Below are 26,061 nucleotides of genomic sequence, written 5' to 3'. Positions count from 1 at the left end.
CGGATGCTGCATTGTACATGTAACCTGCTCTCTGGTCGTAGGGTCAAGATTCGTATCCCTGGAGAAGATTCCAATTGTAGAACGGTCTGGCGTGGGCTTCCTCAGGGGTCCGTTCTTAGTCCGCTACTTTATAATATTTACACCTCGGATCTTCATGATTCCCTCAACTTGGATTGTCAGATTCTTCAATATGCGGATGATCTGTGTTTGTACATCCCTACTTCATCTATTGAAAGAGCTAGTGAGTCCATGCAAATATCACTCAATTCCTTAAATCAGTGGTTAATTGACCATGGCCTTGTACTGTCTGCTCCAAAAAGCTCTGCGGTTGTCTTTTCACGTAAGCGTACTGTTCCTCATGTCAGCCTTAAAATTGAAGAATCTCCCATTGAAGTTGTTAATAATGTGAAATTTCTTGGGGTTATATTGGACTCTAAATTGTCAGGGTGTTTCATCTCAACTACATTAGCCTTAAGTGCGAGAAGAAACTTAATATGCTTCGTGCGCTAGCAGGAGTCTGGTGGGGTGCTCACCCCTTCACCCTAAAATTGGTATATAATGCTACAATAAGAAGCTTGCTTGATTACGGCTCCTTCTTATTTGAACCCTGTAATAAAGTTGCTATTGCTAAGCTGGAGGCCATTCAGGCTAAATCTCTTAGAATCGTTTTAGGGTGCATGAGGTCCACCCTAAAAACACCTTGCAAGTGGAGAGTGGCGACCCCCCTCTTCTCATCCGTAGACAGTATTTAGCCGACAAGTTTCTTTACAAGACTTATTTCCTCAGTGAGCACCTGCTTCTGCCTAGGCTGTCAACTCTTGAAGGCCTATGCAGGCAGAGTGATTACTGGAGACATAAAGCCCTCCTCTTTTAGTTAATTCCTTTCGAAAAATCCTTGAAATTAAGGATAATTCCTTAATCTCTCAGCAAGATAAACTTCCCTTGTATTCCTGCTCCTTTGACACGTGTAACTTTGTGCCAAATGTCTCCTATATTGACATTAGGAAAGATACTGCAAACGCAAATGCCCATTTTCTCTGCACTATAAATGACAAGTGGCCTGATTATTATAAATTCTATACGGATGCTTCAAAATTAACCACTGATGGAAAGACTGGTGTTGCCGTATACAACTCTAACTCTCAGATATTTCTCCAATTTCAATGTCCTCCTGAGTCATCGGTGTTCACGGGAGAGTGCATTGGGATCCTCGAGGCATGTTTATTTATCTCCTCTCACCCTGCTATTAAAAAAGCAGTGGTTTTCACTGATTCCAAAGTGCCCTGGATGCGATTGTTAAAAATTCGTTTAAGGACCATCTCCGTAGCCCAATTATCGTTGAAATTAAATCAGTATTGCTTTTGTGCTCTACAAAGGGCGTGGAGATTGTATTGGTATGGATTCCTAGTCATGTTGGTATTAGAGGTAATGAAATTGCGGATGTATCAGCCAAAGGTGCGATTAGTAGCAGCATGGCTGATAAAAAACACTACTCGGTGCAGATCTATGACCTGGCTCATAAAGCTAAATCAGACCTATTCCAGTCCTGGCAAACTGACTGGTCCGAGTCCAGTAAGATGAAAGGTGGTCTGTTTGCCTCTATTCAACCATCCATTCCTGCGAAGCCTTGGTTTTATAAACATAAAAAAGTATCCAAGACCGTTATTTCCGTTATCTGCAGAATACGTATTGGTCACTGTTGCTCCCCAGTTTTCTTAAACAAAATAAGAGTTCGGGACTCCTCACTCTGTGAATGTGGTCTAGATGAAGGCACGCTTGACCATATCTTTCTTAATTGCCCCCTGAATGATGCTTTCTCTTTTGATCGTGTCATTGCTAAACTAAAAATTCAATACCCGGTAAATGTTCGTCATCTTCTTTCATTCTTTCCTAACCCTCTAATGGTAAATGCTTTTGTTAGATTTATTTCTTCTAATAATGTTAAATTGTAACAGTGTTTATATCTTTCATAATGGTAATATGTAATGTGTATATAATTACTTGTGTACTAAGTTAATTTTAGCAAATTCATTAATTATAGTGTATGTATTTTGTTGCAGGCTCGATATCCTCCACCAGAAAAGTTGGAATTATTTTCTTACATTAATTTCTATATATTTTTCTTTTTCTGTTTCATATTTTCCCATGTGTCGTCACTAGCTACGCGAGTCTGGCAGAAATTGCCGTCAAATACGGCAGATTGCCATAAAAAAAAAAAAAAAACTAACTGGAATCCTAATGACCAAAATCTCTATGCTAGTGAGATGGGATAAATCGTGAGTCGTGCTCTAGTATTTGATCAGCCACGTCTCTCTGAAGGCCGGCTGTTTGGTGAAGTACTTAACGCCACATCATCATCTCCCGAGCCTTTTCCCAACTATGTTGGGGTCGGCTTTCAATCTAACCGGATTCAGCTGAGCACCAGCGCTTTACAAGGAGCGACTGCCTATCTGACCTCCTCAACCCAGTTACCCGGGCAACCCGATACCCCTTGGTTAGACTGGCGTCAGACTTACTGGCTTCTGACTACCCGTAACGACTGCCAAGGATGTTCAATGACAGCCGGGACCTATAGTTTAACTTGCTATCCGAACACAGTACTTAACGCCACAAATAGTGGTCTTTTAAACAATTTGGTTAAACACGCAAACGACAAAATTGAGGAACACAAGCATGTACATAAGTGTATGAGCGACCCTCGCACGTACCTACCGGTTACCAGACATTGGTGTAGGCGCGTCGATGGCTTATTCCATAGAGGAAAGTATCGGGCTTATCCATTTTATTAACTTCTCTAAGTATGATAATCATCCTTTTTCGACTTACCCAAAAGAGCGACATCTGTCAATTTCTCACTGAGTTAAAACTATTCAAAAAGACATTAAAAGTCATCTGCCTTGGAAGTTATCACTATTATTCATAGAGGTCGCTAGTAGCAAGTATCGAATTGTAAGTTGAAATAATCATCTTCCTTGAATGCAATGGACAATGAATGCGAAACAGTGTTGACGACTGCATCGGGCTATGTCGATAAATTATTTCAGTGTTGTTTTGTAAATACCTAGTAAAAATTCAGTATTCTCTGAATTTACATTTTGTTACATTTGCTGTGGTTGATAGCAAAAATAATATTAGGTACCTTTCTCGTTTCCCTAATTGTAGGTAGGTACCCAAAAGCTTCTACATTATGCAGTTTATTATTTGTTTATTACAGAAAGTGGGAGAACCTTTCCTGTGGAATTCCTCTTCTTTTTTGTTTAGATTTTCATTTCACTAGGTTATTGCGTAGAAAGGCAAGAAACCCATCGTTTGCTTGAGTTACTTCGAGTGGTCTTTCCAAGGATCAATGTCACAAATTATTATAGTGACAGTTGATTGACCTCTTGATTTGAAAAAGGAACTAAATAAAACACAATCAAAAGAAATAGGAAAGAAAACAAAATTGGCTATTGTCAGTGTCAAAAACGGTTTTTATTTTGTAAAAACACATAAAATACACTTGATCCCTGTTATGGGTAAAATACGGTTAGTGTTGTCTCGTCAATGATCGAGAATGGACATGGGAGAAGTAGGTCATTATAGTAGAAGTAGGTAAGTACTGAAAATGTATGAATCTTCCGCGTGTAGGAGTGAGACAGAATTATAGAATTCTCTCGCTTTATCTCACGAAGCGATGTACAACAAAATGGCGTATTCCCGTCGGCGCTCACCGCGCGGCGACACGCATACGTAGGTTGCATTTGATCATCTTCTTTCCTTCGAGAGAGTTCGGTGACGGTTGGCGCGCTAATCCGCTGTATCACAATTTCTCTATTCTTAAGACTGGTGAGTTCAGCATATCTTCTAATTCTAGTTAAATGGCATTTTTATCTTATTGCTTGATTAACCCAAAAGTTTATAGTTCAGCCATTTTGAAACCAAGCAATTCTTCTATCATGTGACAGAAGATTTGATCGGTCGGATTCAAATTCTATTTTCATAGAGGATGAGATGATGGATTGATAAAGCGATAAGATAAAAATACCTATTCGTTTCAATAATTTAATCATTTTCGAAGGATTAGCAGATTCCTCTTGAAACTTCTTTGTTTCTATTTCTATCCTTTTATGTAGTGGGGGCACTTACCTATAGGTAGGTAAGTAGGTACCCAGGTGGCTAAGCCTGAGCTACCCAATTTCATTTTTGTCCTTTACCTACCTTTTCCTTACCTATTTTTCTTTGAACTAAATTTATCATAGTGCTAGGTAATGATGATAAAATGGTAGATATTGTACGCTTAACTGTATCACCTATTAAAGGCGATGTGGCAAGTTGGCAACGTCGCATACTTACTGTTCAGTCGACCAGCCTAAGCTGACATTCGGTACGCCTCAAAATGGACGCTCCGTTTCGTCCGATAACTAACAGAATAGCAATTTTTTCATGACATTTTGTTTCAATACACATGAGCTAAGTTAGGCAGTCCACGTGTTATATTTTTTTCTCTAGGAATATATATATTTTTCATCAAATACCTTTCATAGCGGGCGTGGCATTGAGTGCAAATTGATAATATGCTGGTCGACCGGTTGGCTAGCAAAGCCGTCACGAACTTGTTTGTGCAGCGTTGCCAGACCGCTACTTTTACCTACCTATCTAAGTACATTATTATCTTTATTTCTGCCGTTTATGATAGGTGGATTATGATGAACAGCTTTTTCTTTCTGTGCTGTAGGACCTAGTCCCCAGCTGTTCCTGTTATGTAGGTATTTAGAATTCTGCTCCGTGGTGCTTATTTTTTCCTTTGTAAGTAAGACCCTGATGTCTTCCAATCAAAATGAAATTAGGTACCTAGCTTTTCAATTTTAAATAATGAGGTTAAGTAGGTTCCGATTCTAACTTTTGATAATTATTTTTCATACTGCCATGTCACCTTGCTAAAATTTATTTATGTCTAGCTAACTTCAGCCATCTTGTTTTCAACCCACTTTGTAGTTGACGTAACTTCAGTTGTCTCGCTTACACCGTCGACATTGTAAACTAAGCGTCTATCCGTCTTTGTTTTACGCCATTTTTATTCTTCATAATATTTCTGTAGTATCTATTAAACGAAATTTGGAAGTACATTCCTAACAAAAATATTTTCTAACTTTAGCCTCTGCACACCATCCCTAACCCATCGTTTATGATTTTATTCTTTCTGAGGTTCCGACTATATTTGTCTCGTTGTAGATTCATTGACTAGTGTCTTCATCCCGTTGTATCGCGTAACTGATCCAAAACGGCAATGTATGTAAGCCATTGTCATAGATTCGGGCGATTATGTCATGTTATCGGGGTTCAATCATTCAACGTGTAAGTATGAACAAGATAGGTCAGAATAATTTAGTTACTATATCGACCTTTATATGCCCGCAAATGTAGCTTCTTTTTAAGCAATTAAAAGAAGATAAATATCGTCATTTAAATAATTAATATTACAAGAAGATAAACATTTATTTGGACCGTGTCTGGCATGCAGAAAATTCATGGTAGAGTGACGATGATAAGCGGATCAAAGATCATTATGAATTGACACATGGAAAAAATGACCTGAACAGTAACTAGGGGTAGGTACCTAAGGGGTAGGTAACTGATGCTTCTACGCCAAAAAATATATGCGTATGCCTTCTGCTCCAAATTCCTGAGTTTCGATTCCTTTAAAATATTTAGATCTTGCTGAAATGCTTGAATTTTCCAAATATTGCTTTTTTATTTGTTGCCGATGACGAATTTTTAGCATAGGTAAGTATAGCAAGGTCGGATGACATTTTAGCGGCTAAGAACTATCGATTAGCTTGGATGATTTTTGGGTATTAATGATATTTCAGTACAAAGTATTGTCGATGTGCGAACATTCTATTTTTTATAATGACGTATATCTGACGTACAGCGTCGTTCGGCTCCGATCGGGTAATCTCGGCTCCAAGTCGAACGACCCACTCGCCACGGGCGAAGTTGTAAGAACGGCAACGTCGCCCATTCTCTAACAGTTCACAATATGGAACTACTTTTGTGATTTTCCCCCTTTTTTTTCTTTACCCCACTTACTTTTTATGATTTACATTAAAAATAAAGAGTAGGTAGCCATAATCGACAACCATAGACCATACAGTTAGGTAAAATTGTACCTATAATTCTAACTGGCCCAGGAAAAATATAAATAAAGATAATAAGAAAGAACGAGTCCGCCATTACGGCAACGTTGCTGACATTGACTCATGATATTCGTATTTGGTTGCGCGTTCAAGTAGCTAGTTTAGATCATAGGCACTAAAGCCTAATTAAATAAATGCTTTTGAGTTCATTAACATCCAATTGTGATTTTGAATAACCTATGTTTAAAAGTTATTAAGTATGTAGTACTTACTTAATTACGCTATTCTGGCCTTGGCGGCTTGATTCAGTTCATAATAAACAGAAACAGAAGTAGAGCGCAAGAGAATGAGAGACCATTATCGCAACGCGACCCAGCTGTATATTATGCCACAGAGTAATGAACAAAAAAACAGAGCAATGTTCACCGACTATCACTTGGGATTTGCGTTTTCTGTCTACCACCAACAACGATTCATCTCGCTATCTCGCTCTGTGGCCGCCGCTGGTATTTCATCGCCCCAAAGTGGAACCTCTGTGCGGCACATAATCTGTACTTTTAGTTCGTGTTTCGCTTGTCGCTCTCCGTCGGTAAAACTGGCAATCGGCCGCCATTTTCTTCTCCCTCTATCTGCTTGCAGTGTCGTTTCGAACGCGGAACAAGACAGTCGTATATTGCAGTATTTTGTATTCTTCTCGTTAATTCTTCTACTTCTGTTATCTCTTGCGCAGTCGTTTAGGTGAGTCATTGTAAACATTTGGCACATATCTACCTATTAGAGTAGAAACATTTATTCAATTTAAATCTTGAAATGATTTTGAACAAATTTTTGTTTTTATTTTTCATTCTTTTATTGTTGTTTTGAATTTAGGTATTGTAAAATTTAGACGATACATTTTTTTGTAGGTTCTGATAAATAGACGGTGACTATTTTAAGTTTTAGTTATTTACGAAAATTTTATGACGTTTGAGGTTATTTGATCTGTCAAACCACCTCAAACAATTGTAGTCTTTATGCGCTACATTTTAGCACTTAAAATTGCATGTATTTTTTTTTAGCTTCATTTGTCACATGACTTCACTTGTTTGATTTTCAAGAAATTTGTTTATACCCGACCGTTTAAAGATGATACCAACCTAATTATTGTTATTTTGGTTTTTATTTTTTATATGGTTATTAAGGTATTTCTATGACTTCTAGAAAAAATAATAATTTAAAAAATAGTATTGATAACACGGTCTTCTGGGGATAGACTGCTTGCTAGAACATAAAAGTAATTATTTACGGCCTTTGCTCCTTGCTCAAAACTTCTCATATTTTTGGGATTCCGTTTTCGTATGTTTACTGTCAGCTGTCTTTCGTTCAATAGCGTCCCTTGCGCACTGCTTTCCACATTCACCTCGTTCGCTGTCAGCCGCCCTCCTGGAAATATACCCGTCTCTGTTCCTCGCGTGATACGCGCGCTTGGAATGAACGCAACGACAGTCTCTCATGTGTTTCGTCATCGAGGCACTTGGCTATCAGCGTTGCAGCTCAACACCAAGCGAACGGGGAATTTATTCCGGTATTTCGCACGACAGAGCGGACGGCGGCCATCTTGGTTTGATGATCCGTAATGTTGTATTGAATTTTAGAACATTTCAACCTTCTTTTGATGGAGCGATTTCATTTTTCGGTTGACAGATTTTTGTTTCTTACCAAAAATCCACTTAACTTTCTTGGGGTATCCATATTTTGACGATAACTAGCTCGAATTCTTCCAAATTACTTGTATTTATTATTATGGTATGGTGATCTAACCTAACCTCTGACTTTTTGCGATGGATTGATTGAGCGAGACGGCACAAAAAAGTTCGCCAGAACTGCTGTTTCTGGAGTAGGCCGATAATTAAGAATACCTACCTACCAAATTGTGGTACTTAACCTGCCAAGACAGTAATTCAGCATTTGGGAATGACCCGCCCTTCGTTATAGCCACAACACTTGATCCTCTGAGTCCCGTTTAGTTCGAGTTTAGAGGACCTTTCACATTTTAAGATAGAATAGGTATTAAAATAAAATATTAGGTAGGTACATTAATACACCTACTTAACATAAAAAGGTGTAGCTATTCATTCATAGTGCCATGGTCATGGCCATGCTCATATTTCTTATAATTTCTGAAAGGAATCGCATAGGTACGGTTCCTCACTTTTTTACTTTGGTTATTTTAGATCAGGCCCGTGTTGTTAGTAGGTACCCAGCAAAAAGGTACCCAGGTGTGCTTTGGCCGCGTCCGAACCGAGCGCGCCTCAAAGGCCAGCATGATTGAAGGGATAGAGTCCTTCGCCCACAGTGGTAGAAGTTATTTAATAATTTAACATCCTCAATAAATTGTCTTCCGAATTATTAGATAATTAATTAATTACTCTTCTATCTAACCATCCCCCTTATTCTGTATTCATCGCGTTACTTTGTATTTTGTAGGTTATCTGTCAATCACAGTCTTGTTTGTCAATGTCAGTGTTTATTGCATTTTAGGGATCCGTAAGAAATGGTCCGAAGTTACAGTGACAAATACTCTCTATTTACTTTTGTTGCCTACGTTGTTTTGTTTTTTTTTGTCCACGTTTGTCGTGCTATTTTTAGAAATCACGTATTTGCAACCTATTAATAGACCATTTCGTACTCAGTTAATAGTTTGGGCATAAGTAAAAAACCGATACCTTATTGATTTTAATTAAATTCGAAAATGAATAATACTATTTAGGAAGCGACCATTAGAGTATCAGTACAGTTTAAAATAATTAAAGTGTAGACATCGGATGTGTTGCTATGCGGAAAATCCCGGTAACTGCTGAAAATATTTACGTAAAATTTAGAAAGGACATTGAGGGAGTTATGCCCAGATCGGCGGTTTTAAACACGGGGATCAGCTGATGATGAATAAACGTCATTCGCACTTTTCACACTTTTTCTGAATCTGAATAGAAGGATATTGTAGACAAAAAAAAAGTGTGGCCAATTCGCCATATCATTCGTTTATAGTGAATTCATAGGCCATTTTAATTAAGGATTCTTCCATAAGTAATATTTATTATAATAACTGGTTGATTGTCTCGTCAGCTAGAATTTCGAGATATTCTCTATTTTGGTACGAGAGAAAAGTTCGAAACAAAAATTAAGAGTAATCCCCTCAATGACAAGTTCTTTGAAACCACAGATTTGGCATATCTTTCCTTGATAATTTACGTTGTTTTTGAGAAGAACACGACGTCTTCTCTCTTGACATATAACTTTCGTCACAAACCTATTGAAATCCTACGCACCATTACCTAATTTATTTGTGTTAACGGTCCTTAGATATTCTATCTAATGGCTGATTCAGGTCGTATTTCATTTAATGTGTTTTAATCAATTTATTTAGATATTACCATCAGTGCACGGGCTACGTTTACATCGATGATGTAATTATTATCGCACATAGAAATAAGAATTTAAAAAATCTTTTGGCATTAATGTTTTTCGTATTTTTTTTATGAAGATACCTACTTGTTTTTTTTTAAAGTAAGCCTTCATCTTTCAATAACAAGTGTACCAAAAATGTGTAAAACAACTTGATAAAACAACAAATTATAATCAATTATTATTTTAAAAATTGCCCTAGATTTCACCATATTCAGGTTTAGGTCCAATTTCATTCTTAATTTAGGTCAGTTTTCCGTCAAGGGAGACCTCGGTTAGTGGTATTTGCCTGTGGCTGTTCTTTCTCTCGCTCAATGCAAAAAGTTTTGATTTATTTTTGTTTGAACTGGATTTGCTATCGCGCGTTCTGATTTCATTTACTACCTACGCGATTGCTAATACTTCTCCGGGAAAGGCCTTTGAATTCGTAGGAAATTCTATACACATTGTTATTTGGGGTTAGCGGAACATTCCCACTGGTCTGCGAAGCATCGATCTCTGACGCTCTCTTTCCGTCCCGTGGACCTAGACTGAATGTCCCTCTTTGCCTTTGCTCCTTGTTATTCCAGATTTAAAGACTTTAAAGTTCTGGTTATTTCTGTTTTTTTTTTCTCGATGTGTCTCTAGAGGCCTTTGTTTATAATTTATTCTCAATACGTCCATTACAGTGAGGGATCGTTTTCCTTAGAGGATCAATTTTCGACCGACATCAACAGAAGCTATAACTGACCCGTTTCTGTTTCTTTATTGTTACTACGCGATATTTATAACATTTCTGGAGAAGAAGAAGATTTAATTTGTTGTTTTTCATACATAATTTGTTAATTCTGACTAACGTAATCATAATGGGATATAATAAACTTTAACTTAGTATCTTATACTGCTGGGTTTCATAGATTTTTTTTACTCAGTCGCCATTGATCACGGTATTTTGTTCCGCGCATGCGGTGTCGTGATAAGTATCTCCGTACATCTAGAACTGTTCACTTCCACTCAGACTGCTAGTGCTTGGCTGGATTTCATACGAAACGTTGGACTCTTGTTGGATTGTTATTGCAATACGCCATGCTGACTATAGATGGCGCTATTTTCAATGTCAAGTGGTACTATAGAAACTTGTAAATAAATATGACAGTTAGATTTTGCTATAGTGATTATGATAGTAAAAATAACTATCTTCTTTTTTTATAAAAGTTATTTAGTTTTGTGGTTATTTCTGTTTCAGGCGTGGCGTCTTCATTATTAAAAATAAGGAAATGAGAAACAATGCAATTAATCCTCGATTCTGAGCCCGCTTTAGCTATAGAGAGAAAAATGTCCGCGATTGGCGATGTACATAATGAGAAAGTTGGAAATGGTGATACTGAAAAACTTGATGAAAATAATTGCAACGGTAACAAAGAAAACATTGCCGACGCTAACATTATTACTAATGATGAGGTGAATAAACAAGTTGTAAACTCAGAAGTTGACACTTCAAACGACTCGGCTATTGAAACAAAATCCGATAATGCTGAAGAGGACAATAGGAACGGTGATGTTATAAAAGAAGCATCTAGCGCAGATAATGGAAATAAAGGCAATCTAGAGGCAAAAGATGGAAATAAAGAAGAATCTCAAACTAACGGCATAAGTGTAGAAGCTGAAATTACCGATAATATTATTAATGAATCTGATACGAAAGCTGAAGAAATTGTAGACGAAATTGCGGAAAATGAAGCCGTTGTCGTTGAAAAGGAAAATTTAAACAAAAATCTAGAAGATCCAGAAAAAGTTTCGAAAACTGTAGCGAATTCTGTTGAAATGACGGTTGAAGCAAATTTACCTAGTGCTAAAAAGGATACTGAAATCGTAGAAAAGCCTGTCGAAAAGCAAGAAGAATGCGACACAGCAGATTTGCCTGGTGATAAAGATGACATTGAAATTGTAGAACAGCCAGTTGAAAAGCATAAAGAATGCGATATTACATTAGATAAAGATTTAGAAATTCAAGCCAATACTCCCGAAAACAAAGAAAAACAATTAGACGATAGCAATAATGAAAAATCTAAACCCGACTGTGATCCTTCTACGCAAGATGACATGGACGTCGAAGAGGTTGTTGAACCAGCAAATACTAAAGAAATTGTTGTTTTAAAAACAGACGAAATTTCCACTGCCCCTGCTAGAACGAACAATGTAAATAAACCTATTATTGTATGTAAGTTATCTAATACTCTTGATATACTGTCTGACGATGAGGATGAGGCACCCCCTGAACCTCCGCTGGTTGTGGATGCAACTGAGAAACAATGCATTAACATAGAAGATGACGATGACATCATGCTTATTGATGAGGACACAAACAAGACTGAAAAACCTCAAAATGTAGATATTAGTAATAAAGAGGAAACTCCAATTAGTGTAAATGAGAATGTAACGAATTCCGAAACTGGAGAAAAGATCAGTGAAGAGGATCTATTCGCTAAGACTGAAGATAAAGGTTGGTAAAATTGTTTACTGTTCAGCACTATCACTTTCACCAAAAAAAAAAAAAACAATTTATTCGGATTTAAAATAACATATTAGATGTGATCCATTGTATGTATTATGTATGTTCATGTATTTTAACTTCTATTTTACAGAATTGCCGAAGACGGAAGATGGAAGTGATTCTATTAAGATCAATGAAAAGCAAGAAGATTCCGAACCTAAGTTAGAATCGGATGCGCCGCTAATTCCAGAGAACTTTTTCAAAACTGCTAAGAAGAATTTATCAGATATGACCCGGGACGAGTTGGAGGAATTCTGCATACTTAAAATAGTAGAGAGCATTGTCGACCGAAGTAATTTAAGTGAAATTAAGAACAGACTAAAGACTGTGGCACAGGGAATCGAGGAATACAGGAAAAAAGCAATGATGCTTTCAAAGCAGAATCGGGATCTACAAGTAGTGCTAAAGTCCATTCAAGAGGAACAGAAGAAGGTGTCACCAGAAACGCCAATAACGCCCCTGAAAATTACGCGATCAGTGGGCATGCAAGTTTACATGGAAAAGTCGGGTGCACGGCGAAAAAATGTCACGCAATTACAAAATCCCAATAGTGCTTCCAACAGACAGAATGCGAAAACCCCTGGTGGGCCGGCCACTAGCGGACGTGCTCCGAAAACACCGGCAGCTACACAAGCCATACCCGTCCCGAGACTAGTGCCGGCTAGCAACAACCCTGCTATGAAGTCTCCAAGTACCATACCTATGGTTAATCAGACAACCCCTACTAAAGCTGCCACTGCCATCCCGAACGGAGTCAAATCCCCTATGCCTGCACAAAAAGTGGCTGAAAAAAGACAGCATAATAGAATTTTGTCTGTGACAGTAGACCTGACTGATGATGAACCACCAACGAAAGTGAACAATAGGACTTCACCTGCACCACCAGTCAGAGTTGTTCCCTCTCAAAATTTAATGGCAAGTCCTAGACAACCGTTTGCAAGCAATAGTAGTCTTCGAAAAGTGTACATTCCTATAAGTGGTCCTCAGACTCAAGGCTTAAGACCTGGACAGACTATCATGGTAAAAACTGTTCCTGCAACGGGTAAGTCACTGAACTATGGTTTTCTTTATATTGAATATATTTTATGCAAGTATAAACAGTTCCTCATTTTTTTCTCTTTTTTTAGGTTTAAGACCAAGGGGTCCTACACCTCCAGTGCCAAGAGCAGCAGCAGGTGCAGTCAGAATGAATAGGGCCCAAACTGGAAGGCATCCAGCACCATTACCTGACATCATGAAGCAATACCAGCCACCAAATTGGAAAGCTTTGCCGCCTGCCCCAGACCTAAAACTGTCCAAAGTAGAAAATGGCATAGTCATCTCTTGGAAAATTGAAGGTTATCAAGAAGACAGTTATGAAGAAATTGCCAGTTATCAGCTTTATGCATACCAAGAAACATCATCTCCACCTAGTACAGCATTATGGAAGAAGATTGGAGATGTGAAAGCGTTGCCTTTGCCTATGGCCTGTACGCTGACCCAGTTCATGGCTGGCTTCAAATACTACTTTGCTGTAAGAGCAGTAGACATCAGATCTCGTCTTGGCCCCTTCAGTTTACCTGGGAGTATACTGCTGCTGAATAAATTGTAAGACTGATAAAAGTGAATAGACAATTTAGTGTAGTGTGGTGAACTCAGTGATGTGGAATTTTACGTGCCCTGGTTGTTTATGTTTATTATTTATTGAGCATGTTCGAGTCATTTTACTAAACAAAATTGTAAAGTTCCTTAATTTGGTCATTGTAACAATTACCATGACACTAATTAGGTGTCTATGGTATTTTTACAATATTTAACACTTCTGTTGAATTTTGTTTTAACAAATATTGTACCGTATTCTGCTAAGTTGACTGATATTGATCTTCTGAACAATTTGAGATATGGTAGTTAAATTCAAATAGTTTTTACTGTAAGACGATATTCTAATGTAAAGTTGTAATTAAGCTTTATCACATAAATACTTAACATGTGATTATAGATTCAAAATCTACGAGTATTTTTATTTTTACAGCTTTACGGCATTAAAGCATGTATTAATAACTGTTCATACAAAATTATTCAGTCATCTAGCAAATTAACACTGAATAATCTTAAGAATATTTGGTTGAAGAGCGTTGCATGTTGCATCGCAGGTTATGTGATGATCAATCAAATTGATAATAAATAATGCAAGTAAACGACTTTATAGCAACGAGATTTTTTGTTAACTTTTTTATAAAAAGTCTACGTTATCAAAATTCTTAAAATCGACGTCATAAGATCATTCACTACAATTTATTGAAAACTAGTTGTTTTCTCGCGGTTTCAGCCGCGTCCCGTGGGAACTACATCCTGTACCGGGATGAGTGATGAGGTACTCGGGAAGAGTGTAGCCTTCCATCAGTGAAATTATTTTTAAATCGGTCCAGTAGTTTCGGAGCCTTTGGGGTACAAACAAATAAAAATATTTCCTCCTGTAGTATATTGGTTGGTAGAGTAAAAATAGGCCATCCATAAACAAGTTTTTGTTTACATTCTTTCGTTAATCTCTGGTGCTACACATAGACTATATAAGAAAAAAAAAAGTTCTTGTCTTTGGTTGAATGACATTTCAGAGTTACCAGATAAGAAAAAAAATACTAATATGGTAGGTTTGGGTTGATCATCAGATTTGATTTAATTCAATGAATGATTTTCTTTTTATTTTCTTTGATTGTTTTCCCAGCTGATGACTAGGAGGATCGATGACGCTGACCTAGGAACGTCAATGCAAGGAACGGAACATCATATCATTTTCAGATCGTATAACGAAACGTTTTTTTTTATCAACAATTAAAAATATAGAAAATAGGAATAAAATTGGGATAAAAGAGGCCATCAGATAATATCCAAATGTCCCGAGAGATTTTGTCCAGAAACAATTTGTCCAGAAATCTGAATTCCTTGGATCACGGTCTCTGGTTTATCAAAAATATCGTACCTAAATTCTCACTAGCTTATTGTACCAATAACAATATTAAACTGCAGTAAATAATTGTTGGTACGTATCGTTGTCACTTAAGTCAATGCTATACATCAAATCGCAACTATTGATGAAGCTGCAATTGTTAAATTTGGAATACAAAATTGTTATCATATCGTTTCATGTTTCATCGGGTATAATGTAAAGAAATGAGAGATGATTTATTAGCTATCTAAAAAGTTCGCTTCGTCATCATAGTAATAGTAGATTTGATACTAAAATAAGGGCCACCCCAGCTGTCAAATTACTGTCAGTCAGCTGGAAGGTTTTCCTATGGTTTTCCTTTTTGTTCGGCTGGCAATAATTCTGTTCCAGTTTTCGATAGGTTCGGGTAGCGGTGGTTCGCTCGTGTGCTTATCGTTAAAATTTTAAGGTATTCCAACAAAAAAGACGCAAAACAGTGTTCATTATTTGTAATTTAGCCGTGAATCGATGTTGTTTCTTGTGAATACTAGGAAAGTGCAGTAAAATTAGTGTTTTATTCTGGTCTTGATGTAGTTTGACGTAGGTAGTTGACATATCATTTCGCAAGTAGTCTCACGGAGGTGGTTTATTTGTGTACAATCTGTTTCTGTGGTAGATATCCGCACGGATTTTAGTGATTGGTGATAAGTGTGGTTTGTGTTATAATCGAAGGATCGAGTTTCCCTGGTGTTGTAAATGAGTAGTGCGTGATGTGAAGGTGGTGAAGTTAATCCAGTTAGCGCGTTACGTGTGGTGAGGTACTGGTGTTTGTTTGCGGTTCCTGCGCCGTGAGAGCCATGCTGGCTCGTTTGTCCCGCTGCGACGTTGATGCACGACCGGTATGGTGACATGTTTCTTGTTTTTCAAGCAATCTGTGGCTTTTATTTGCTTTTAGAGTACGCCGTAGCATTTTGATGCTTACTTTAGACGATGTGCAATCTCGACGCACTTGTTACCACTGATTATTTTATAACATTTAATCTCAGCAACAGTATATAAGCAATTTCGAATTATTTTGCTCATTATGTTAAGTTCCAGATGCATATATTCAGATTAGATTTCTGTCTACATACATGATTTAATTTTATAGATAATTAATATTATAGTCGGAGAGGTATAAATGTAGTATTGCTTCACCTATTTGTTTTATAAATATTATTATAGTTTTGTTTATCTATTTCGTGTGTACAAGTAACAAAACATGTGCATACCAATAAATTGTTTGGCAGTTGATAAATTGAGACAAAAACTGTTTGTTTACGACTAAGGGGCAAAAAAAAAGGTTTCACTCATTGGTTTCAAATTATTAATAACACCAATGCCTAATGATATGCAATGAGGAGTTGAAATTAAATGACTTTGAATAAAGTTGAATGCACTACCTGAATAAATAATATTTAGGTAAATTAATTGACAAGTTAACTGAAATTTTTATTTTAACTAATGGCATGAGACCTGCCATAGAGTTGTACCACTTTCTGGGTAATCTACAATTATCTATAGAATTAATTAATGTATGGAACTCGTTTATTTAACAGCTTATGTGCACAGTTGATGAGAAAAAAAAATAGAACAATCAATTACATAGGCTTTGCTTATTTCTTCTAGCAAGCATTCAGTTAGCCACCTAGTAAGCCTTTTCACTTTTCAAATAATTTACAATAGCTTGGAAATTCCAGCGAAACAATTATATGATTCAATGTCTAAGAGACACTGGAAAATACCATTCCATCGTTATCTAGATAATCTTGCATAGAAACATGAAATTATTTACATGAAGAAGAAAATTGATACTACTGTTTACTTCATAGTAAACAAAATAACTATAGTTTGTCAACTGTAAACATTTGTAATAACAAGTCTTCTTCATCTACAAATGAATCTTGTTTAACATCCTGCCAGTGTTATTTCACACCATGGAAAACAAAATGACTAGCGGCGATGCCATAACGGAAAATATCCTAAGGAATTACCGCACCAAAATGCGGTTGTGCCGGGGACGAGGAACGTTACTGTCTCAGCCCTTATATGCTTTCTTTAGAACTGCACATTTATTGCAATATCAAAAATCATTCACAGATGTCTCAAAGACCAGAACTCCTAGTAAATTCAATCATCATGGATTGTTTTGGTCATGCCCATTTGACCGTATTTGACCTAGATCAAGGCGCTTGCATTATGGCATCTCTGCACATTTTTCCTTCCTCTTTGTTTTAAACAGAGTAATAAGAGTTATTAAACTTATGAGTATTGTCTCAGAATAGAATATTAAATGAATATGATTCACATACCTAGTTCTGCTGGAATACTTAGGTGTGTGAATATTTTGTATTATTAATATTGTCGCTCTAACTAAAGGTCCATACAATTAAATTCTCAGGGTGACGTATCACTGAGAAAATACTTGTTGCTGTGACCCCAATTAGTTTGGGATAGGCCAGTTGGACCTACTTCATATTAAGGTACATTTTGTTTTTTAGGGAATATGAATAAACTGTGGGCAAATGTATTTAGAAATCTGTAGTTAGCAACTGACTTTTGGATACTTGTTTGTTCATAAGATATAATGGGTTTATGTGGGTTATAATGGGTAATGGGATATAGTTTCTTTTGACCTATACATACAAACATTCAGATAATTTGTAAAAGGGGTAGGTACAACAGGCAAATAAAAATTATACCTGTTGAGATAATACTCTAGCATAGAGAGAATAATTAAATATAAAAAGTATATGTACTTTCAGTGCCTCTATGAGGAATTAGAACCAACCCTACGAAAATACACTCACGTCACAACTGTTTATCTACAATATTATTTTAGTAAAAAGTTACAACTTGTGACAAGCCCTCTAATTTTAAATTGCTTCCTTACACATAACAACAAACAAAGACTGAGTAATGACTTCTACTATATAAATGGGTTAATTTGTAACCTAACCAATTATAAAACAAATTATTCTATGACTCATGATATGATGACTGGTTTTTGTGAGAAATGTATCTGTAATTATATGACTGTTTGATTACAATTACTTTTATAATGTGCTGTTACTTAATAGCATATTTTCAAGTAGGTATTGGGTAAAAATATCATGATATTTTTTATATCACCAAAATTATAGGGTACATTACAGGGTTTATCTACAACCGATTTTTTTGTGGTGTTGTTGGTACTGAAGTATCTACCTACTTCTCTATATTGAAATGCTTAAATACCGTTTTATTTATTTTTAATTAATGTGGATGTAATGTTTTTATATGAATGTAGTCTACGGTAATGTTATTCTAAAATTGCAAAATTACCTCACAATCTCGTAAAACATATTAAAGACATTTTACCAATAGGTTATTTCAAAACTTAGCTCACACAGTAACCAACTCAAGTCTAGTCTAGTAGGTACTTCGAAAAACAGGATATCAAGTCAAGTGGTTCTGGGGGTAACGCAAGAAAGCAGTTCTTCCGCAGTCGGCTTTCGTCGGCACTTTCACTCGTATCGGACCGGCGCAGGCGCCGCCCCTAGCTACTTTCGCCGAGACCCGAGCGAATGCCTCGAACTCCGATACCTTTGCTAATTACTCGAGTTTTATTCAGATTTTGTTGATAGAATTTGCTTTGAGTGATTGTTGGGAATACAATTTCTTATTGGTATTCATTTAGGTACTTGTATGGTGAATTACCTATGTACTAAGTCAATAAAGCTACACATGTGCCGTTTATTCCTTTGGGAATTACAGTTGGATATTTTTAAATGAAAATAATAATTAAGCTCCCATTAAAAGTTATTGTAAAAATCAATGGCGAAATGTTCCACCCACATGGGGGAATTTATCCGTATCTATCTAAAATTGATTTCTGCCCAGCGACTCTCGCAATGTTCCGACGTAACAAATAGCTTGTTGAGAACTATTCGTCAAGTCTGCGCTCGCCTTTATTCAAAACAAACCACGTTCAAAAGAAGAGGTATAGCAAGGAAATCAGATCCTCAATAGGTACCTATCTAATCCAACTTGATACATTAGCGACTAAATGTTAATTTTTAGAGGTTGGCAGGTAAACTGAACTATCAAGGTGTGTCCGTAGTCTGATCATTACGCGTTTTGTGTTTTTTTACGTAAAAAAAATATCTTTTGCCTTTGAATGTCACCTTCAGAGAACGTTAATATGAAAAGCAAATAAATGTCGCTTACGTTACGACTCTAGTTCATTGCTATTTGCTGTTTATTTAAGATTTTTATCCCTTCATTTGTGAAATCATAGTTATATCATAGGCCTATTAATGTTGTAGAAGTTTTTGTTTGTTTTTACAGTAGAGGCTAGTTCGCCGAACTAGTAATCGGGAAGTAGTTTCCATAGGACGCAGGTAAATCCTCTAGAAACAACTAGTATACCTAACCTATATAGCCATAATATTTTGTGAAGATATATCTTACCATAATATATCTTGGAAGTGGAAAACATGGATGATAAATATTGGCAATCTCTGATCTCTCCCACACAAACTCTTACGAGGCAAAGCTTCGCAAGCCCACAAAATATGCATGTTCCTAACTGAATACGGGTGGTTGAACCCTCGAAAAGTTTTCCTATCGTGGCGCAGTTTATTCATCGTCCCATTTTGTATTCAGTAGCTCGATCCACTTGATATTGACGAAAACTTCAAGCACCCATAGACATTATCATAGCATCAAAATCTACCTAGGCAATGGAAACTCTAACCAGCCAACTAGACCATCGACCTCGTAAAAAAAAACATAAAACCAAAGGCAAATGATAGCTGAGGATTTAAAAAACGAAGAGTGGTTCTAAATTTAACTTTAACCCATATTGCTGAAAGGTTCATTGACCCTTTTTTGTGGCCCTTTTTTTTGTAATGTATGTTCGTAAGTGTATGATAGCAAATGCTATCGGCATTGGGAGGTTGATAGCGAAATACATTGTAGTTTTTAACAACCGTATTAGTAGTTCCAGATTTAGTTAAAAAACTTGCGTGTTGGGATCTTGTTATTCTAACGGGTGATTTTTTAAGAGGTATAGGATTTGATTTTCAGAAAAAGCACAAAAAACTTGAAAAATTTGATGAAATCTTTATTGGAATCGATGGAACGATCAATATAATTTAATGTTTGAAGATGATTTCATGCAAATGCTGGCCGCGGCTCCGGTTTAGATGGCCCATTCGCAAGGCCCAATTTCGGCACTCTCTCCAACATATCAGCCGGTATATTACGAATAAATGCTTCAATATTGGCTCCCAGTGCGTCAATCGTTACTGGCTCCACAAGAAATAGTCCAAAGGCGTTAGATCACATGATCTAGGCGGCCAATTGACGAGCCCAAAACGTGAGTTAAACTGTTCACCGAAGCCTGCTCTCAATTAGGCCATTTTTTCGCGTGCCGTGTGGCATGTGGCACCGTCTTATTGGTACCACATGTCAGGCATGTCCAATTCTTCCATTTTGGGCAAAAAAAAATTGCCAATCATCACACGGTAACGCCCGCCATTCACAGTAACGTTTCGGCCATTGTCGTCTTTGATAGTAAAATTCAATAATTTGCAAGCGTTGTTCGTTCGTAAGTTGATTCATGGTTAAATTATAGACCATACTGAACAAGTTTCACAATGACACAAGACACGATTCACGCGTGATCTACCAAAAACAGTGTTGCCAAAAAGATACCAGCTAAAAAATCACCCTTTATATTCAATTTAATTTCAATCTATGTATTTGATCATCCTTCTTCTAAATCAGCTTTTTCCTTAGGAGGATGGAGATCTACTATTTAACATAAGGTCCACAATTTTTGTCACGTTCTTTTAGCTAGTCTCTTTATTCGCTTCACATTGAAGAAATCTTCACATGTTGTATATTGGCTTCAGGAAAATTAAGTCGTTATAATTCAACCCTCCATCTTGAATGAGATTTTTTCCTACATACTATTCTGCAGAATAAACTCTAATAGTACCTACTGGTCTTCAACTACAAACTTGGCCCATCAACGATAAGCTAGCTTTTACACTGCATGTCAGAAAAATGTGCAAGCGGTGTGCAGCTTTTGTTCTAGTTTAACATGAGTGTGATGTGACCCAATTTCCCTGCACGATATGTTTAACTGCTTTCGTTTGAAATGCTCGGGGTATATTTATTTTTTTAATAAACATGCATAATGCATGTTACTTGTTTATGTGTACTTATTTATTTTTATTTCTGCATTTAGTTGTGCTTTGATGTAGTGAGTTGCAGTAATAGAAAGCCGCTTTGCAATTTCGATGTATGTATTTTAATAGTTGTAATGTGAAATATTTATGTTTTAATAAAACAAACCCATAGTTTACTATCTACTTAGTAAAATGCTGTTAATAGTAGTTAATTAGTTGCCCCATCTATATTGACACACGTCAACTGTTGTTTTTTTATTAAGTAGAAAAATTCAACAGAATTTAAATTGTTGCAGGGGGCGAAGCGGGTCGCGCCGCACATTAGTTTTACTTCATAATGGTAAGATATTTAAATAGAAAAAAAATATTTTCGAAGTAGTTCTTAGTAATAGAATTTATTTGCACAAAAATCTTAAAGAGCACATTATTCTCAGATGGGTCTTACTTATCTATTTACACCAAATATTAACAAATTGAGACATGGAAACGTAAACAAAAAAAAAATCGTCCACATACTCTGCCATAAAAAAAAACTACAATCATAACACCTACTCTAATTTCTATCTCATTTGACCTCCGAGCAACCAATGCAGCTACCAGGGCAGCATAAAAAAGTAAGCATAAGAAACAGCTGATTGACACCCACACAAACAAAAAACGTAACACAAACATAAGTACCATGACGAACTAGCTACACCGCAGTTCACCGCACTAGTGAAAGTCAGCACTGATGACACTTTCCTATAACTAGTGACGTTATGACGTAACTGCATGAAGATAAAACGTCATTATCGTTGTTGCGTAACGTCACTGCATGTCTGGGTAACGTCTTTTGTGATGACGATGAAGAATTAGGGGAATTATTTTAATGGGAATGGTTCTCTAGCTGTCATTTGTTAATGGTCTCCGATTGGGCTGATTTATCATGGTAAATGTTAGCCTGCCGCTATGATTGACAAGCTCTGGGTTGGGCATCCTTCCTTGGCTCGAAAAGCATGTTTTTCCCTATCGATAAGGTCTGCAATTGTGTCAATTTCTCTTTCGTTTTACCCCATAAATACTAGATTAAGGAGTCCATAAGTAGTCGAGTTATTTTAAATTAAAATATTGATGTTTAGCAGCAGCCATTTTGAATACGAGGTCTTTACTTGGGTAAAGGTTAGAGAGATTTTGTTTCAAGTCTCTGTAAAGGTCAGGTTGTAAAGAAAGGTCGGTGGAGCTGACCCTAAAATCGTGATCATGTTACTCAGTTATGAAAGCTGACTAGAAAAGAGAGCATTGGAAACCTTTTAACTTGATCTGTGACCTGTCTGTCTAGAATATTATCAAAAAACTAGAAAAAAATAGAACATCAGTATTATTATATGATATCCTCATTTTCGACGCACTTCTATTTGTTACTCTGTTCGTTACATATTTAATTGTAGAAAACTGTTAATCTGCATAGTATACCTTAACCCCTATTTTCCCCCGATATAACCCTTCACCTCTGGAAGGTATGCATGAGAATTTACACAATAGTTGCGTAATTGCTTTCTACCGTACAAGTACTAATATCCTTACCTCGTGTCTACTGCATGAACTTTGAACCCTTCACGTGAACGTGTTTGAGAACACATGCTGGGTCTATCATACCGAAAAACAAGAAGGTTATTGGCATAAGTTTAAAAAAAAACAGGTGCGTCATTAAATTACTAGCTTAATTTATTTTAAGCCGCTACATTACGAAAAATTTATAAAACAGGTCTGAATTTTAATTTATTGCTGTATTTTTACACACGTTTGCAGCAAAAAATTGTGTTCGATATCTAATAATAATCTCGCCCATGTTTCTGTTGGCTTCTATTGGTCCATTCCGTGCCCCGCCTTATAAAACTGTATTTTTTGCTAAAATGTTAATGCTTCCATTTGTATTTAAAACCAACGTGGTGTAAAGTTCAAAACTATAAAGAAGAGAAAGTTAAGCACACTCATTTTCAATTCTAAGAATACTAAATTACTCATCTCCTAATACTTTGAAACTTATCGACAAAAACTATACTAAATAAATAAATCAGTACTTTTTTGTCTATTCCGAACAAGTACCTCTGTTTCTCTATTACAATTAATGGATAAATACATACATAAGCTGGTATCTCAACAGGTCCTCAAAATATTTTGAGAATTTAAAAAACGGTGTAATAGTTTCTAAGTTAGAAATTCTAACAAATCAAATCGATCTTTATTCCTAAATTAACTGTTCGGAACGTGGAAAATCAGTTTCCTAGTATTTTAGCTATGGAAAACGAGTCAGATGGTGGCCATGCATGTAAAATATTGACGTTCACGCAAACCTTTTCAGCCTAGAGCCGACCTTGAATTTCCTAAGGAAAATGTGTCTTATTTTATTCGGACCCTACACCACTGGCCCTGTTTTTCTTTATTGGCTAGACCCATTTGTGCCTAGCTTAGCTGATATTGAATTTTGCTAACCTTTTTACCCAAAATGTGATTTCGACAACTAGTATGGAACTTACATTAAATTCAGAGATATAAAGTACTACTTAACAATTATGATATGTAAGAAATCGATTTATCGAGTAACTGAGGAATGAGAAAGAGGGTGTTAAAGAAAAGTGATAAAAGAAAACTTGTGATGCGACTTCCAAGCCTAGAATCTTGCCATTCTTTCTAGAGTTTTCTATCAATCTTTTGCGTTTGAAACAGTAGTGCAATTGGAAAACAAACAACAGCATCTATAACATCATTGTTATGTGGTTAAACCTGTTTTCCTGCAATGATTAGAACCCTATTGGTATTCTAGCGGCGTCGAGCGTTCCGCTTAAGTGGACAAGACGCTTCAAGGTCGAGTAAAACTGACTGGTTTTAGACGAAGCGTCCCAATCTTAAGCCATATTGCTTTGGGGGATTTTCTTCTGACATCTCTGGTAATCTTTTGGACATATTTGTTGTCTCTGTATTACTAATAACAAAATAAGAAATCGATTTCTTAACATCTACCAACAACATTCAGAAAATCAATTAAACAAGTATAAATATAACTATCAAGCTATAAACAAACTCCAACAATGCACTAGCGTTTGCAATTTAATTATAATTGCAAGCCATTTAATTTCTTCACACCGCATACATTCCTTCCTGTCATCATACTTAATGGGCGCAAAAACTTGCAATTTCTCTTGCAACACAAATATTTTTATAGATAGGTATAACGTCCACCTGTTTTAGCTTATTTTCCTCATCTTTATCTAAATCTTTGTTTAATTAATGACGCAAATTGAGACGATAGTAGTTGCTACTCTTATCTTTATATTTTTCTGCTTTTTTGAGAACCATACACTGACCCTATTGTGTATGGTTCCAAAGTCCCAATTTGCTTTACAACTAAGTTTAACTCAAACACGAAGGGTCTTGTGTAACTTACTTGGCTACCCTTTCAGGTACATAAATATAAGTCCAGCACATATTATTATTCCATGCTAAACGAGTGTTGCTTAGTTTCATACTGTGTTACTTTTGCAGCCGTCACTTTAGTAAGCCTGTCAGTTGAAGACAGTCAAACATATGACAGTAACGCTTAAGTATTCAAACGTCAGTTTAAGCGTAGCTGTCACTTTGACATGACTCAGCAACAGAACCACTGGCACTACGTCTGCCGTCTTTTGGTCAATAATAATAGGGGTTAAAGTATGAAATTGCCGATTTGTACTGAAAATCTAAATTGTATTTTTTTTTAATTTTTAACAAACTTATTTAATCAAAATAGTTGCCATTATTATCTATACATTGCGGCCATCTAATAAGAAGGTCATTTATGCCGTTACGATAGAACTCTGAGGATCTAGACTGCACAAACTGTGTGAAAGAATTTTGATCTGCCTCCTGGGAAGAAACTTCTTGTGACGCAGATAATTGTCCAAATCACAAAAAAAAATGGTCGTCCGTTAGAGCAAGGTCTGGCGAATATGGAGGAAGACGAATAGTTTCCAACTGCAGTTCCTGAAGAGTTAAAACGGTTTCTTTTGCTGTATGAGGCCTCGCGTTGTCATGGAGCAATAACGGTGAAGGTCGATTCATGAGTCGTGGCTGTTTTACTGCTAATTTTTTCAACATTATTCGTCTTCGGCTGGGTATCTGGGTAGTTTGACTAGGATCGGCGTTCGCCGTCTCTCTTAATTTCTCGTTAATCACCTGTCAGGCGGTCTTTTTCATGGCTCGTTCTTCAAGTCGAAGTTTCCACCACGAAAGCGTTTAATCGAAAATCGCACGGTGCGTTCATTAGCAGACACCTCTTCAAATGCAGCATTGATATTGCGGGCTGTTTCTGCCGTTTACTTCCGCGTCGGAACTCATATTCAAAAATTACTCAAATTTTCGCAGTGTCCATCTTTCTTGTTTAAGTTGAATAACAAAAACAATTGAACATCGATAATCAAATGTTTCACATTTTTTAAAAGAAGAACATCACAGAAACCACGTGAAAAAAGTTTCATTCGAAAACCTCAAACCATGAAGACTCTATGGCAATTCAAAAACCTACTAGAATAAAACGGCAATTTCATACTTTAACCCCTAATACTTACATTGTCTATGCGCTTACTGTACTGAATGATATCCTATGAATCTATTCGATAAATGAATTACCCATAAATCAGTAACCGGATATACGTACAACAAAACAAGTTAATAATTACTTGCAAGCTTAGCAAAAACAAACACTTTCCTTAACCAGTCTTAACGTTAAAGCATTGAAAAAACCTGACGAGAAAACCCAACTAGTCGATATTAAACCCATAATTTAATTAATTGTAGAAACGAGTTATTCGATAACCTCTTGTTTTGGGC

General features: G+C 36.4%; 2 protein-coding genes across 5 annotated transcripts in view; both read left to right on the top strand.

Moving 5' to 3' along the window:
* The first annotated feature begins 3,471 nt into the window (after positions 1-3,471).
* On the top strand, positions 3,472-14,083 carry LOC126053428 (activating transcription factor 7-interacting protein 2). 3 transcript variants are annotated; one of them, XM_049851925.2, is made up of 4 exons: positions 3,472-3,591; positions 10,786-12,042; positions 12,185-13,135; positions 13,221-14,083. In XM_049851925.2, the coding sequence occupies exons 2-4, from the start codon at positions 10,827-10,829 to the stop codon at positions 13,682-13,684; spliced, it is 2,631 nt and encodes an 876-aa protein (XP_049707882.2). In that variant the 5' UTR covers positions 3,472-3,591; positions 10,786-10,826; the 3' UTR covers positions 13,685-14,083. The 3 variants fall into 3 exon arrangements, with proteins under 3 accessions (XP_049707882.2, XP_049707880.2, XP_049707881.2); XM_049851923.2 differs by lacking the exon at positions 3,472-3,591 and adding an exon at positions 3,688-3,825; XM_049851924.2 differs by lacking the exon at positions 3,472-3,591 and adding an exon at positions 6,669-6,854.
* Positions 14,084-15,371: 1,288 nt separating this feature from the next.
* Positions 15,372-26,061, top strand: part of LOC110375521 (probable E3 ubiquitin-protein ligase RNF144A) — an 85,544-nt gene continuing 74,854 nt past the window's right edge. The window contains exons 1-2 of one of the 2 annotated variants that reach the window (XM_064037068.1): positions 15,372-15,897; positions 21,513-21,556. The gene's annotated coding sequence lies outside the window, so the exon portion shown is untranslated. The remainder of the gene's footprint in view (positions 15,898-21,512; positions 21,557-26,061) is intronic. The other variant, XM_064037069.1, reaches the window with a different exon arrangement.

This window comes from Helicoverpa armigera, chromosome 11 (genome assembly GCF_030705265.1).
Source record: "Helicoverpa armigera isolate CAAS_96S chromosome 11, ASM3070526v1, whole genome shotgun sequence".
Taxonomy (NCBI): domain Eukaryota; kingdom Metazoa; phylum Arthropoda; class Insecta; order Lepidoptera; family Noctuidae; genus Helicoverpa; species Helicoverpa armigera.
The sequence above is the reverse complement of the archived record's forward strand: the minus strand, read 5'-3'. Positions and strand labels throughout refer to the sequence as shown.

Coding starts and splice junctions, on each gene's coding strand:
- LOC126053428 (XM_049851925.2), top strand. CDS start 10,827: ATGCAATTAATCCTCGATTCTGAGCCCGCTTTAGCTATAGAGAGAAAA. Junction 12,043..12,184: donor CGCTAAGACTGAAGATAAAG/GTTGGTAAAATT, acceptor TCTATTTTACAG/AATTGCCGAAGACGGAAGAT. Junction 13,136..13,220: donor AAAAACTGTTCCTGCAACGG/GTAAGTCACTGA, acceptor CTCTTTTTTTAG/GTTTAAGACCAAGGGGTCCT.